The sequence below is a fragment of the Chaetodon trifascialis genome, chromosome 16 (assembly GCF_039877785.1).
Source record: "Chaetodon trifascialis isolate fChaTrf1 chromosome 16, fChaTrf1.hap1, whole genome shotgun sequence".
Lineage (NCBI taxonomy): Eukaryota > Metazoa > Chordata > Actinopteri > Chaetodontiformes > Chaetodontidae > Chaetodon > Chaetodon trifascialis.
Window position 1 is genome coordinate 9,812,343 of NC_092071.1, and position 15,738 is coordinate 9,828,080.

Sequence of the window (15,738 nt, forward strand, 5' to 3'; positions counted from 1 at the left end):
AAAATCATCTGAAACCATCCAGCAGCTGTTGACATAATTTATTGTGGATCAAATTTATGCACTTCTGTCCATTCATTTTGATACTATATAAGGCATGTTCATGAGTACAGGTACAATATCAACAAAGGTGGGTCCTGCATTACTTTCTTATCTTCTGGCCTCGTCTTGTATTCTCATTCAGCTTCTTGTTATTGGCTCCTCCATGAATCAGAGACAGTTCTGATTATTCCTCTTGATGTCCTGTTTTCTCTTCTTTGTATTTTTCAGTGGGCAGGACTCCCTTGGAAAAAGTAGTTTTATTCCAGCGTAAAAAGTACTGCTCTCTCAGCATAATAATGAAGCTATTTCACAGTCTGATTTGTCTGTATTTGATGGGAAAGTGGAGGTGACAAGTTATACTTAATGCACAGAGAGTAGGAGGTGGGTGGGGGCTTGTCTTTGGGGGCCCAACACCTCCAAGGCCCCCATAACAGGTTAATCGAGCCATGCCTGCTCTTTCTGTCACAAAGTGATCCAACGTGGTTTACAGTTTCCTGACTTTAAAGCGCCATCTAGCGGATCCAATGGAATTGAACGCATATTTTCTCTCCATTTTTATCTGCTGCTAGTGTTTCACATGTAGTAAATGCGCCTCTGACAATTCTAATAAAAAAGGCAAAGAAGTCATCGTTAAGTTCAGAAACGTGAACATAATCTGCATATTTAACAGCCTCATGGGGGAGTGCAGATATTCTCCTTAGTTATTGCTAATTAACAACATGCAAAATCATCAAATCACCGTTTAGTATTGAATTTGCACTGAAAATAAAATGTGCATTTGTGCAGCGCAACTGTGGAGCTTGCAAACTTGTTGTGGCGTTGACGTCAGGTGAGTGAAACACAGCCCGTCATCCTGCTCCTCCACAGCAGGAGTGAGTCTGCTGAGGTGCGCACTCAGCGCGCCGCTCGGCCCGCCCGGACACTGCAGTGTGGGTTACCGTGCCGCCGCTGCGGCTGCTCGCTCCCGACATCCACGTCCCGCTGCAGACTTCCCGGGCGGCCCGGGACGAACACCGGAGAAGGAAGCGCCTACAGCCATGGCCGAGTCCAATCCGCTGCGGGGGTTCCCCCGTCTGCGCCGGGCCGCGGTAAGCTCTGCCGGGAGGTGGGGAGGTGGGAGGCTGCAAACGGGGCGGCGAGGACACTGCAGCAGAGAGAGGAGCGCAGAGAGATACAAGCTGTTCTCAACACAGTTCAGTACTGCGACACAGAGGTTGGGATGCGCTTGCAGTGCAGTGCAAAGTGCATTAGATATTTAAAAAGCCTCTCCGGTAAAAGCCTGGGCAGATTCAAGCGGCAGTTCAATGTGAGGAGAGAGTGAAGGGGACCAGGACAGGCCAATGACAAACGTGTTTGGTGTGTGCGTGTGGGTGTGCGTGTTTGTTTGGACCGCAACTGCAGGTGCAGAACATTACGATGCTGTAGCAGCTTTGGCACTGCAGACTGTCACAGTGGAGCGTCTTCAACCTGAGCTTTATGTAACAGATAGGGGAATATGTGTCAGATACTTCATGCCCACAAGTCTAAATGCAGCTGGGGAACGCAGAACAAATCTGCAAGTATCCAGCAACATCCATCATGGCTGCTATACTAAATATGCAGGTTCATATTTAGGAAGGGATCACTATTCACCCGGTAGGGTCATACAAAGGGGTAGCGTAGAGCGGTCGGTGAATGGGAGGGTGTGTACTCGGTCTCAGGTCAGCAGTGTCTGCTTTAAAGGTCTAGTTGTGATGATTGCAACACACCTGAACACAGAAAGCAGCTTCCTTTGCCACTACCAGAGAGAAAAAAGCCCATCTTTGTTGAATTACCTGTAGCCTTGTTTCTGCGCATGGATAACAAACTTACCAGCTGCAGAAGAGAATAAAAAGCCTTTTGGGCTGTTTTATCAGATGCACGCGTTATAGCGGAGGATCATGTGACAGCAGGGTACCAAAAAACAACACAGATACTGTACACTTTTCCCTGCGATGCCCACCAGTTGACACGGAGTGAAAGAAGGTTTATATGGAGTGTAAAAGTCTTTGTAGGCCATTGGATCTGTGCAAACACTGTTCAGAAAGTGTGGGGTGGACAGCAGATGTGCTACAAGGATAACAAAAAGATGGCGAGCAGGTGAGGAAAGAGATGCCACATTTGGGAGAGCGCTCGATCAGTGGTCTGCTCAGCGGTCATCTGTTTTGAGGCAGTCACTCGTCCAAACTGGAAGCAATGAAATACCACCGCTGGCTGTTAATCATCAGGGCTCAGAGAGTATCCAGATTAGGAAGGGCAGCAGTGCATTTCAGTGGTTATTAGCTGCTTCTCCTTGTTGAAAGAATGCAGAGAAATGATCTACTGCAGGGAAACACAAGGGCAAAATGACAAATGAACAGAAACAGAGAAGAATGATAAAAGCAGAAATACTGGGGCCAGAAGCCACAGAAAACGCAAACAGAAACAATGACAGCTCAGTGTTTGTGCAGAGGAGGGAACGCGGTGAGGGTAGAGCGAGGCAGTTGATCATGAAGGAGAGTGGAAACAGCAGAATCAGTCGGAGGGAGCTGACAGTCAGACCTGCTGAGATTTCCCAGATTGACACTGAGGGATGCTGATGCTGTGGTGAGCTCTGCTGGACTGCATGACTAACACCATCCAGCTGTCAACAGTTCTGACCGACCGACCGTCCCGCTCCTCTCATTCTGTGCCCCTCTGCCCCCGTCCAGGGACATGGTGGAGAATCAATCCACAAGCCTCAGGTCACCACATTGTTAGGCTGCTATAAATAATTTCCCTCAAATAAATTCATGGTATATAACAGCAGCCCTCAGTCCTAAATCCTCATTTGTCTGATCAGAGTTTGTCTGATACTGATTTGCAGCTGTGACTTTACGCATTTTCAAATACCATTACGTCTCCTCCTTTGTCTGCTGTTCAAGTCCACAATTTTAGTAATTGTCTAATAATATTACGGTAACAAATAACACAATACTCTTCTTCCTCTGTCAGACCTCATTTCCAGGCAACCTGCATTTGGTCTTGGTGCTCCGTCCCACCGGCTTGTTAAGCACCACCCCCAGTCCGTCTTCAAGCACTGACCTGGGCTTTCGCTTCAGCCAGGATGACTTCCTGTTAAAGATGCCGGTGAGAGGGGGCACAAAGCCGAGTTTACAGACTATAAAGCGCATAAAAATGTCTTTTACCAATCTGATGCAGCACAATCCTGTCTCCGCTCTACATTATACACAGTCTTCCTGTTCATTTTCCTGTCCTATCTCCTATCTCCTATTTTCTCTTCTGTCAACAACCGCCTTTAATTCATTCATTGCATCTCTGGAACAATTCATCTCTCAGTACTCAGCACAGCTCTGGCCAGGCAGCTGCTATAGACGCCTTGTGGCTCTGTGTTTGTAGGTGGTGATGCTGCGTTCGGTCGGTGACCTGCTGCGCTACATCGATGAAAACCACCTGACATCAGACTTCACCGCAAAAGTGGAATATTGCCAAAGCGACTGGATCGTCCTCCGCACGGTATATGCACTTGTGACGTGTGTCTGAAGCTTCCCAATGCATCTTCCATAGAAATGCAATGCAAAGATCCACAATATCCCAATATAGTTTCTTTTGATGCAGTCATAAAAGGAGAAAATTAACCAGCTTTTCTTACAGGACTTATTTTCTTCTTGTATTTAATAGTTTTGTCTAAAATACTCATGTTCATGTGTCTTTTTTGTATGTGTGTCTGCAGGCCATTGAGACCTTTGCGGTGACAGTGAAGGAGATCGCCCAGCTGCTGCAGGGCTTCGGATCAGAGCTGTCTGAGACCGAACTTCCAGACGAAGCTAATGCCATCGAGTTCCTGCTGCACTCACACACACACCGATACCGACAGATGAAGGTTGCCGCTGGCTTTTCTCTCTTTCCCCGCGCTACTCGCTCTATCTGTGTCTGGCATTGTTTGCATTTGATCTTTCATTGTTTTTCACGCAGTTGCACTGGTTTTATATGGTGTCATGATTTCATTGGTCTTGTTGTGTTTCAGGACGATATTCGTAATGTGCTGAAGGAGGGCCGCCTGCTGCTGTCAAACCTGGAAACTGTCAAGGCCTCTAAGAGGGATGTAGAGGAGGAGAGGGACATAAGAGCAGACATGGACACTGTTCAGAGGTACAGAGTTCAGACATCCTCTGTAGAGAAATGATTGGACACAAGACACAAGAAAGAAACACTAACAGGCGTTATTTTGTCAGGAAGCTTGTGTGAACGCCTGTGTGTCATGTGTTTTAGGCTCCTGGCTCAGCTCAGAGACATGGAGGAGGCGTTTGATGGCTTCTTTGAGAAACACCACCTGAAGCTGCAGCAGTACCTCCAGCTGCTGCACTATGAAATGAGTTTCCAGCAGGTGTGATTATTGGTGTCTGACTCCAGAAGACGTATTAGCCTCCGACTCTATGCTGTATGCACAGCTGGCGTGATTAACTCTGTGTGTGTGTGTGTGTGTGTGTGTGTGTGTGTGTGTGTGTGTGTGTGTGTGTGTGTAGATGGATGAGGTGCTGACAAGGCTCATAGACCAGGAGAAGGACGTCGCCTTTGTGGGAACCACGGTGGTTCAGACAGAACAACTGTTGAGAGACCTGGAGATGCTGGACACACATGCTCAGGTCACACAGTGACAACATGCACACACTTACAGTAGTAGAGATTTGGCTTGAAGAAAGTGACCAGGGGTTATACCATTTTAAACATCAGTATGTCATGATGCCATTGTAATTCTGATGCTATATAATAATAGTAGTGAAACAGTAAACAACAACTTGGATGTGTGGGAGCGTGAAACCCAAACCCAATCAATCTCATCTGTGCTGTTACAAGACAAGGTGGAATGAAATCCATGTGTGTGTTTTTGTGCATCAGGAGGAGATGGCTCGTGCCCAGGTGGTGATCCTGCATGGTCACCAGTTGGCCGCCAACCACCACTATGCCCTAGCACTCATCGTCCAGCGCTGCAATGAGCTGCGGCATCACTGTGACGTCATCACTACCGCCATACGCACCAAGCGGGCTTCGCTCACTCGAGCACGAGACCTGCTGCTCCGACTCGAAGGGGTAAAGATGCTGATACACACAAGCACACTCAAAGACTTACGCATGCAAACATTTTATTGTGTTGTGTCCAATGTTTTGTTGCTTGTGCAGGCCCTTCGGTGGTGTGACCAGGGCGCCTATCTTCTGGCAAGTCAGATGGTGGACCGATTCCAAACCAGAGAGGGAGCTCAGGAGGCATTGCATTGCCTGAACTGTCACCAGGAGAGGGCGCCATCTGCCCTGAAAAACAGCCAGGACACTCTGAGCCTGGAGTTTGAAGCCATACTCACCCCACAGCTGCAGGTACGCCATCGCTGCTCTCACCAAAACACCGATGACCCACAATTCACCTCAATTTACACTTCATCTTCTTTCTTTCCAGTCCCAAATCTCCATGGTAACAGAGAAGCTGAACTCAATGCAGTCCATGATCAGAAACAGAGAGCTGTGTCTGAGGAAGCTGGCAGATGTACAGGTCAGACCAGTTCAGCTGGTGGCCCCCAGGCCTGAACCCGACCAGACCTCACAGCGCTGCAAGTCGCCCCTCTTCTCCCCGAAACACGGTACGACCATGGCACACGGTCCTGTGCAGTCTTTTGTCTGCATTTCCTCTGTGCTCTGTCATCACCAGTCGTATTTGTGCGTCCGTCTGATTCTCTCCACAGGTGTAGACTTTAACGTCCTGAACTCCAAGTTCTCTTTTGACCTTCTTCCTGGCAAGAGAGCCGCGAGGAGGAACAACAGCCAGCGAAAGGTGTGTGTGTTATACATGGTCCTCAGAAGATGAATCTTAATGACCTTGGTGATCCTCTGAATTTCGCTCCAAGGCTCCAAGCTGAGATGCTTATTTCATGTGCATTTCGTCAGATCGAGGTAATGCATGATTTCCAAGGCAACCGCAGCTGTCTCTATGGCCCGACCACTGAAACAGATTCAGAAGCAGAAGACAGTCCAGAGCAGGTCACACGGTATGCAGCCTTTCTTCTGTCACACAGGATCTTTGTGCTAAAGCTGCTAAAGCAGTGTGCACAGAGGAGTTATTTTATTTCAATGGCTTTTCTTTTTGCTTTGCATTCAGCTTTTGCCTCTTTTTCTCTCATTCTGACTCTTTAAAGCCACATTATGAAGGAACTGATCGCTACAGAGAGGATCTATGTGGATGAGCTGCTCTCTGTCCTTCTGGTGAGTTCATTTTTTTGGAGAGTTTATTTTTATGCTATTTTGCTTTTGTTTGATAGTTTACAGATTAGAGTGACAGAAGGTGCTGGCAGAGGGAAGAAGGAGAGATACGGCAAAAGATCACACAATGTCGCACAAACACATTTTGTTATTCTGCATTTCCTGGTTTCTCTGACCAAGTTCTCCTCCTGTTTCGTTTCTATTTGCTCTACTCTCTCATCTCCTTTCTCCTCTCCTCTCTTTTCTCCTCTCCACACTCCTCTCTTTTCTCCTCTCCTTTGTCCTCTGATCCCCCCTTTCAACTTTTTTCTTCTTCTTGCTCTCCTTTTCCTTTTCTTCTTTCTCCTCTTCTCTGCTCATCTCCTTTCTCCTCTCCTTTCCTCTGCTCTACACTTATCAGGGCTACAGGGCAGAAATGGAGGACCCATCCATGTCTAATCTTCTTCCTTCAGCTCTACGCAGCCAGAAAGATGTTCTGTTTGGCAACATGCCAGAGATTTACCAGTTCCACAGCAGGCAAGACACACACACACACACACACACACACACACACACACACACACACACACACACACACACACACACACACACACACACACACACACACACTGAAGTCACAAACTGTCCCACGGTTGTCCTTGTCACCATGTTGTTTCCTCTCATTTTCCTCTTGGATTCTCCCTTCAGGATCTTCCTCCAAGATCTGCAGGGGTGCCTGGAGATGCCGGAGAGGGTCGGGGCTTGCTTCCTGCAACGGGTGAGGAAACAGGAGGAGAAGCACAGGAACTTTACGTTTAAGTGATTTAACATAACATATCAAAGTGTACGGTCGGTGTGTGTGTGTGTGTGTGTGTGTGTGTGTGTGTGTGTGTGTGTGTGTGTGTGTGTGTGTGTGTGTGTGTGTGTGTGTGTGTGTGTGTGTGTGAGCAGAAAGAGAAGTTTCAGGTGTATGAGCGTTACTGCCAAAACAAGCCTCGCTCTGAGATGCTATGGAGACAGTGCTCTGATTCACCCTTCTTTCAGGTAGTTACGTACTGTTTATCTCATATTGATGGAATAAAGGTGATTTGGATTAGTGTTGACAGGAGGAATAATCTTGAGATATTTGTTTGTAAAGCTGTTGTTTTTCTGAATTTCAGAACAGGCTCCAATTATAGCTCATGCATTACCGCAAAATCTGTCTAAGATGGATCTTTCTCTCTCTCTAGGAGTGCCAGATGAAGCTGGACCACAAGCTGGGTCTGGACTCCTACCTCCTGAAACCAGTCCAGCGCCTCACCAAGTATCAGCTGCTACTTAAGGTTCTGTACATCTGAGTCAGTCAGTGACGGAGAGATGCAGCTCGTACGATGATGTGCATGTCTGAAAGATTTCGTTTTTATATCATCATAAAGGCAAATTGGTGGACTGCAGTTGGGTAGAGGTGTCAGGTTTGAGTCAGTGAGTTTAGTCACTCACAAAAAAGACATGGCAAAATTCAGAAGCTTGTAGTAAAGCAAAAAGGTGAGCAAAGTGGCCGAGACTTGTTACCAGGCTAGTGAGCACAACAGTCTGGCAAAGAGAGGGGAGGAGATCTGAGTTTTTATCCTCTGCTTGATGAGTGTGGATTGGCTGCAGCTGTGGTGGCTGATTGGCACAGGGAGCAGGTGTAGGTGACCTGAGATTGCAGTGAAATGCCCAGTCCAGACACACACACACACACACACACACACACACACACACACACACACACACACACACACACACACACACACACACACTAAATAAAACATTTTAGAGGAAAAGTTAAGGGATCGCCAAAGTTACTACAGTTCATCTTTAGGCGGGCATGTATGTCTGAACATTTGGAAATCCATCCTATAGTTGTTGAGACATTTCACTTAATGCCAAAGATGTGGTGGCAGTGGAGTTAACAGATCACCAAAGTCAGTTGGATTCATCCTGGATTCATCCAGCCTTGTAATTATTGAAAATTTTCAGTCTGGATCAAAATGATGGACTGGCCAGTCATCCACAGAGACATGCTGCATAGCTGAATATATGTGGTCATGTTGTCTGGTCAGTCCAGGTTTTGTTTAGAAAAAAGTAACTATTCAGATTGATGAATGGACAAAGAGACATTGGCACAGAGAGCCAAGCAATCAAGATAAACAGCCAGGTCACCCACACTGAGATGCAGACACAGGTGGACATCTTAAACAGACACAGACTGCTGACATTTATCCAGACAAAACTGATTTGTACATGCAGGCAGAGATCAAGGCAGGCAGACTAGATTAGGTAAAGTGAAAACACTGACCTGTCAGCCTGTCTGTCCCGCTCCAGGAGCTGTTGAAACACTGTACAGAGCAGCGATACCGCTGCGAGCTGCAGGACGCTCTGGACTCCATGCTGGAGCTGCTGAAGTCTGTCAACGACTCCATGCATCAGATAGCCATCACTGGATATCAGGTACCAGCCAGTCAAGGCAATAAAGAAGACAGAGCGGACAATCATGCCACTGGATGCCAGATATATGACACATCATTTTCCAATCAAAGCTTTCATCTTCAGAACATCAGAACATGTAGTGACTGCAGTGTACAATATCTGGGTGGACAAATAAAATATATCTTAATCACAACATGTGCAACTGTTGTATATAAACACCTTAAAATTGACAAAGTGCATCAAAACATTACAAAAAAGCTTATTTGGTTTCAACTCTGTGTAACCCCCCATTGACTGAATCCCAATGCTAAATTTCATTGTAAACCAACACTTCTGGGTGAGGGATAGCAAATCACAAACAGCTTCATATTCATGTTGATAGATACAGTCCATGTAATGTGTTTTGTGGAAAGTGAGAGCGATTGTTGGTGCTGTCCTCCTACATTGCCGTCTTCTCTGTCCACCTGTCTGTCTGTCCCAGGGTGACCTCAGCCAGCTGGGCCGGGTGGTTCTGCAGGGAGGCTTCAGCGTGTGGATCAGCCATAAGAGGGCAGCGGTGAGAATGAAGGAGCTGGCCAGGTTCAAGCCCATGCAGAGACATCTCTTCCTCTATGACCACGCCCTGCTCTTCTGTAAACGCAGAGACGAGGACACTCACGACAGGACGCCCTTCTACAGCTTCAAATCCTGCCTCAGAGTAACAATATGTGATATGTACTTTAATAGCTACATTTAATGTAATACAGCCCTACAGCAAAGCTTTTTGTTCAATGCTGTCAGCCGGACTTAACTGGTCATTTTGGAGGCAGCAGTTTGGGGTTCAGTTGAGTTGTACTGCATATGTCTAGGACTGGTCTAAATTTTGAATGAAAATAACAGTGTAGAGTCAGTAAGGATGACACGTTACAGTGAAATAACAACTTTTCTCTCTTTCTGGAGATGAGTGCAGTGGGAATCACAGAAACTGTGAAGGGAGATGTGAAGAAATTTGAAATCTGGTACAGTGGCAGAGAAGTGGTGTACATAGTTCAGGTATTTGATCTTTTGCTTCTTATTCACTGTCTTCATTTTAATCGTCTTGGTGTCTCTCCCTTCAGCTCGTTCCCTCACACACCTCCCTTGTGTTTTGGTGTGTGTTTGTCTTGTCCAGGCTCCCACAGTGGAGGTCAAAGTTGCCTGGCTGACAGAAATTCGAAAAATCCTCACCAACCAGCTGAAACTGCATCAAGGTTTCTGTGACTGCTGCAATTCATTCGCTGCCCCTACTGTTACCTCTGTCTTTGAAATGCCTGATTTCATTTTGGGATTCAGATCTGATTTGTTGACGTGAAGAGGCTTGTTTGTTGTTTGGATGATTTGACTCCCCTGAATTTAAATTTTCTGTTTAAGACCTCTATCTCTTCTGCTTTTCCCAGATGAGCCTCCATCTCTTCCACTATCAGACAACCCCCTCTCTGACAGGTGATTGTCTCTGCATCCCTATCATCCTCTGCGTCAGTTCTGTCCGTATGCGGGTCATCTCACTTTTAATCCAGTCTCAGTTCAGGAATCGATTTAAATCTTGATCTTATTTGTACACCGGATGTTAAAGTTGAATGATTTTGTGTGTGTGTATGTGTGTTGTATTAACATCTTTGTCATTACCTTTGAGAACTAGTATTCATCACACTATTGCCAAGTCCAGTCGGTGGCTTTAATGCTGTCCGTGGTGCTGAAACCCCAAAATGCTTAATTCCAGCACCATGGAGAGAGCTACACACTGAATCTACTGGTTAGACCAGAAAGGGCTTTCTGCCAGAGAGGGTTCTGACAGAAGGCTTTCTGGCAGAAAGCCTTTTGGAAGTCAGGTAACGTATAAAGAGCAACAAAAACTACTTACTTAGGTTAAGGAAATGATCACGATTTGGGTTAAAATAGAGCCTTTTACAAACTTTAAATCACATGTGAAAAAGGCTTTCTGGCAGAAAGTCCTGAAAGCAGGCTTCACCACTGGCTGCTTATGTCCAATCAGGGACTAGCTATCGACCATGAGTGAAAACCACTGCATTAACATCTTGCCAGGCTGCTTTAACAGTCATCAAGTGTGTAATGTTATTGATCCTGGGTTTAAACGAGCATTAAACATCACAGGGTGAGTAAATAGGCAAAAAAGTTGAGTTGGGTCCACGTGGTAGGTGTAACTTAAGTGTTAAATACCGAAGTATAAATTGTTGGAACGCTATTAGAGGCTCTGCTGCTGGTTAGTCAGTAAAAGTGCTGGTTCTCTTGGATAATGTCAAAAATGTGTGCTTGTGGAGTTTTTGTTAGATATATCAATGTTCTGTTTCCTGATAGCATGCTAGCATGTTATAAATTTGATGAATGTCTGATAAACCCCCACAATACACAACTTGTTGTTGACTCATAAAGCAGGAAAATGATCAACACTTCCCTTTTTTTGGAAATTAGATACTGTGAATGATTCGTGTTCATGATGTAGGTATAAGTTAGAGAGCATTTGTAAGCAATCAATGAGTTTCTGCTTTATTTAACAGATGGGTGGGCTTTAACACATTCAAATGCTGTGATTGTATTAATTTTCTTTCTAGACATAAGACTAAATTGAACAAACTCCACCCATCTGCTGCTTAAAGCAACCACACTGTGAGTTATTTGCAAATGCTGTTTAATCAAAGCCCGGTGTGTGTGCGCAGAATCCTGAATAATATTTCCATATATTACAGCGATCTCTGATATAATTGATATTTACATTTTAAACTCCAACATCCTTTGACGCTGGAATATATGTGATTGGGAACTTATCGGAATGCTGTATTGATTTACAGAATGTGGATGAGCTCGTTTTGTGACACCGTGGATGTTGTTGTTGTTGTTGTTCGTTTTGTTTGTTGTGGTCGTGTCTTGTTCCCTTGGTGATGCGGTTTAGTGCATCAGAGATGTGTGTGTCGTGGGGCGGAGCGTCGGTGGGAGGCTGCTCAGCGTGTCTCCCTGTTCCTCACAGCTCCTCGACAAGCCACTCCCACATGAACCGGGGGGAGGAGTCAGTACACACCAGCCCCGCCCACTCAGACCCTGTGGTTCACTCGCCTCGACGCAGTGAGTTGCTGACACACAGATTCAATCACTGTTTTTCACTTTCCTGATTATTTGCCACATTTTTCTTTTGGTTCCCTTTGTGAGAAATTCATGAAAGCTTTTTTGCTTTTGCTCTTGTTCAGTCTTCCTTTCACCTGACGTTATACCGCTCAACTTTCAACCTGCTTTAAACTCCCTAAAATTGTTTTTGAGGGAGAACACCTGTCTTGTCGCCTGCAGCTTGGCCTGTCCCTGCCCACTCAGTGGCGATATGTGAGGGCCTGGAGGACTGGGGTGCAGCTACAGACCTCTCCAACTTATCAGACTCAGACGAGGAGGATCAGCCTGCCCCCCTGGTGAGATTTTGGAGATTTCATTGCTGTCACGGCACAGGTAGCACTGGAGAAATGCTTTGTTGTTATGTCAAGGACCATGTATCGCCTCACTCTACTGGGTGAGGGTCCACAGAGCAGCAACCGGACACTGATGGCCGACAGCTCTGCAGGCAAGCGCAGACAAAACTAAACCAAAATATTTCAGGATGAGGACGATTAGTTATTGTCCAACAGAAGCCTCACCTTAGATAAGACCTGATCTTTCATTAGGTATCTGTCTCTCTGCCTCTCTGTAGATGGAAATGTTGGAAAGTGTCAAAACGCACCGTTCTCCTGTGCTTTACTTGTCTTTCTTCTGTTCCAGGTGGCGGGCAGGTACAGGGTCATGGTCGAGAGCAGCATGGCCAGCAGTGATGACATCATCTTTAACTGTGGTGACGTCATCCAGCTGCTTCATGAGGAATTGTCAGGAATTTGGTAAAATACGCTGCCTGTTTCATAAATGTTGTTTACAGACAATTTAAGAATAAGATGCATAAAATAAAGTCTTTTTTTTTTCTTTTTTCTTTTTAATCTTTCTGTGTCGCAGGATAGTGAGGAATATAAGTCGTGGCGAAGAAGGGCGTGTTCATTCTGAGGACCTGCACAGGATTCTGGGAGAGATCTGCTAAGAGCCAATCAGAGGACAGATGTGTCCATTCTCCTCCTGTTTCACTCAATCATTCGACTCAACACGCACAGACTAAAACGCTCTCAACTTCCTGACCAAACGGGGAGCACCTGACTCTGCCAAGACGTTCATCAGATCATCGGATTGAAGCATATTAAATGCATATTTTATCTTCAATCCACTGTGACGCTTCCATCTCAGACATCTCAGAAGGCTGTAAACTACAGGATGGATCTCAGAAGACTGTAACAATGCAAAGCACATACGTGGGACCTCACAGAACCGGCGCCTTTTTTTTCTCTGTCTGTGTCTTTGTCTGTCTTTTCCAGTGTAATAGTAGATAAGATAGCAGACAGGACATTATTTTGACCTATAACTGAAGACGTTGAACAGGGGCTTTTATTCATACGTGCAGAATGGACTTTTATTTCTGACTTCAGGTTTTATGGTTTCTATTTTCTTATGAAATATAACAGAAATCGTGCATATGCCTACTTACATATCATTACAATTCATGTGCCAAACAGCTCAGCTAATCATTGTGGCTTCCTTTTCTACAACACTGTAGCTTTAACTTGCTCTCGCGTGACATTGTTTTAAATGAATTTAAATCCTCTGTTTATCCCACAGCAGCCAGCTACGTCACCAGTGGGTATGCATGCGATGTGTGCAATGTTGCCATGGTTACAAAAAATCTGCATGTGCCAGGTGTGTTCACATGACAAAATCCAAGCTGCCATGATAATAACTTGGCAATCCTGAGTCAAGATATTGCAGGTGTCCCCATTAATAATAGCAATAGTGGGGTTGTTTTGCCACTCTAGTGTTGGTTAGGGATGTACTGCCATTGCATATCCTCTACAGATGTTTTGTGGCAAATAGCAGGAAAAGCCCATTAATAACATTAATAATGGCTGCATGCTATTTAGCCGTGGTCTTGTGCATGGTGCCTCGGTGGGAAGTTTCAATGGAGCTGTCAGAAATGTTATTAGTGCCTCTTGTGCTTCTCTCGCTATAACCAGTGAAATTGTTTCCTGAGGGTAAAAAAATCTATTAATGCAGCACTCTTAGTCAACCCTCAAGATGAACTACCAGCGTCTGGGGGAAGCACTGCAGTGCTTATGCAAGGTAAACACACTGGGGGGACTTATACTGTAGCTGGTTGCTGTGGTTGTCAGGCAGTGTATTCTTTACGTTTGCTGCTGTTGATGGTGATAATGTGTTAGCATTTTTAATTTGGAATTTGTGGATTTTTCATCGGTGATAATTCTGCAACTCTTCAGTCAAATTAATCCTGCTCGGCTGTTATTTCCACTGAGATGCAGCAAGCTTTATGTTTCTGTGTGTTCGCTGCTCTGCATGGACGAATCACCGCACATGCCTATTGCTTCATTTCTGCTTGTACTGCGATTTTACACCTACAGCTAAAACCAGGCTTGGTGTTGGGTAGTAACTGTAGGTAGAATTGTTTAGAGTTATACCTGCCAGCTGAACTGTTACAGTTAAATTGTGGATTCATGACCTATTGGTTTTGAATTTCCTTAAATTTCCCTCGTTTTAAAACTGCCCAGACACTGTCAACAGCTTTGAAACAGTGTGAAAAGTGGTTATAATCACTGCCACTTTACCACCATGTGTGCTGAGGTTTAACCTCGAAGGGCAGACAGATAGAGTATAAATGCTATCAGCTTATGGAGTCAACTACTGTTAACCGTGAACATGTAAATGGTAAAAATCTAAATTTTAGGTGTTAAAACACAACTCTGGACAAGTGTTTGGACAGTCAGATGTTGACATTATTAAGTGACAAGAGGTACATTGGATTCCTGCTATATTTGCTGCATCTGTGCTCTACATAAATCCGATCCTGCAGGTAACACTGAACCTGAGATTAACACTGAATAAAGATTCATGTTCACAGTATTTAATACCCACACTGGGAACATTATAGTCACTTGATAGTGAGCAGCAGACTGTCTAAATACCTAATGTCCAATAAAACTGAATAGCATTTCATCATGGTAAATTTAGTTGACATCCACCCGACACCGGCTATACTGTAACATCAGAAGTGAAAGTGAAAGGATTCGCTCAGTTACTGTACGCTGTAACATGTCTCATCCACAGTACCTTAAACTCTACTTTTGCTCATTTTGCACTTTTTTGATATTTTGAACCATTGTGAAAGCTTGTATTATAATGCATAGTATATGATTATTTTCCGAAATATAAGCACAGGATTATTTGATTTGATTCTGATGTGATTTCTTTCCTTATAATTGTGTTTAGGTGCTAGTGACAGAGCTACACACATGCAGGTTTTCACTTATCTTGCCTGATTTGACCTCCTCTCTGTAATATGTTGCAATAATTGATTAATATTCTCTCTAACTCCTTCAGCTTTACTAGTTTCACAACTCTGCCTTAGTGGATGCTGCCTCACTGAGATGGCTTACTGACACACTTAAATGAAACTGAGCCATCATTAACTCTATTAATTACACCTGTGCTTCTCTGGCTATGACAGTTATTAAGTAAAAACACTCATGTTTGATTCAAAAAATGTCTATTTCTAAATGTGTGAGTTGCTGCTGTTGCTGCTAACCTTAAAAAGTTCACTATTACATTCTTTATATTATTTCCCCACAGTGAGCAACTCAATGAATTCAGGTGACATCACATAATTGCCAGCCGAGCTCGGCCCAGCTTCAACCTGAGCTGAGGTCTGATAATCCACCATAAGTGAAAACACCCATGTGTGTGGGCCTGTAAGGTTCAGGAGCATGAAATGAACTTTGACATTTTCTTTAGCATCTGGCTAAACAGAAGCTACTTCAGCTTCTGCATTTGATATTTCTCCTTGCATACAATTTCAGTTCAGTCACTGCATGGAGAGCTCCAAGGTGTTATTTTGAAATATTTCAAGAAACGTGCAAATGCTCA

At 44.8% G+C, this 15,738-nt stretch overlaps 1 protein-coding gene across 2 annotated transcripts; it reads left to right on the top strand.

Moving 5' to 3' along the window:
- The first annotated feature begins 881 nt into the window (after positions 1-881).
- On the top strand, positions 882-15,101 carry LOC139344377 (proto-oncogene DBL). 2 transcript variants are annotated; one of them, XM_070982482.1, is made up of 26 exons: positions 882-1,127; positions 3,031-3,165; positions 3,436-3,552; positions 3,770-3,919; positions 4,064-4,188; positions 4,309-4,423; positions 4,563-4,682; positions 4,936-5,127; positions 5,218-5,409; positions 5,489-5,669; positions 5,772-5,860; positions 5,974-6,074; positions 6,222-6,288; positions 6,686-6,801; positions 6,973-7,042; positions 7,216-7,308; positions 7,494-7,586; positions 8,611-8,736; positions 9,197-9,412; positions 9,655-9,747; positions 9,866-9,944; positions 10,131-10,176; positions 11,642-11,811; positions 12,031-12,146; positions 12,490-12,602; positions 12,715-15,101. In XM_070982482.1, exons 1-26 carry the CDS (start codon positions 1,077-1,079, stop codon positions 12,794-12,796), a joined length of 3,048 nt encoding a protein of 1,015 aa, XP_070838583.1. In that variant the 5' UTR covers positions 882-1,076; the 3' UTR covers positions 12,797-15,101. The 2 variants fall into 2 exon arrangements, with proteins under 2 accessions (XP_070838583.1, XP_070838584.1); XM_070982483.1 differs by having other exon boundaries at positions 11,717-11,811.
- Positions 15,102-15,738: the final 637 nt, after the last annotated feature.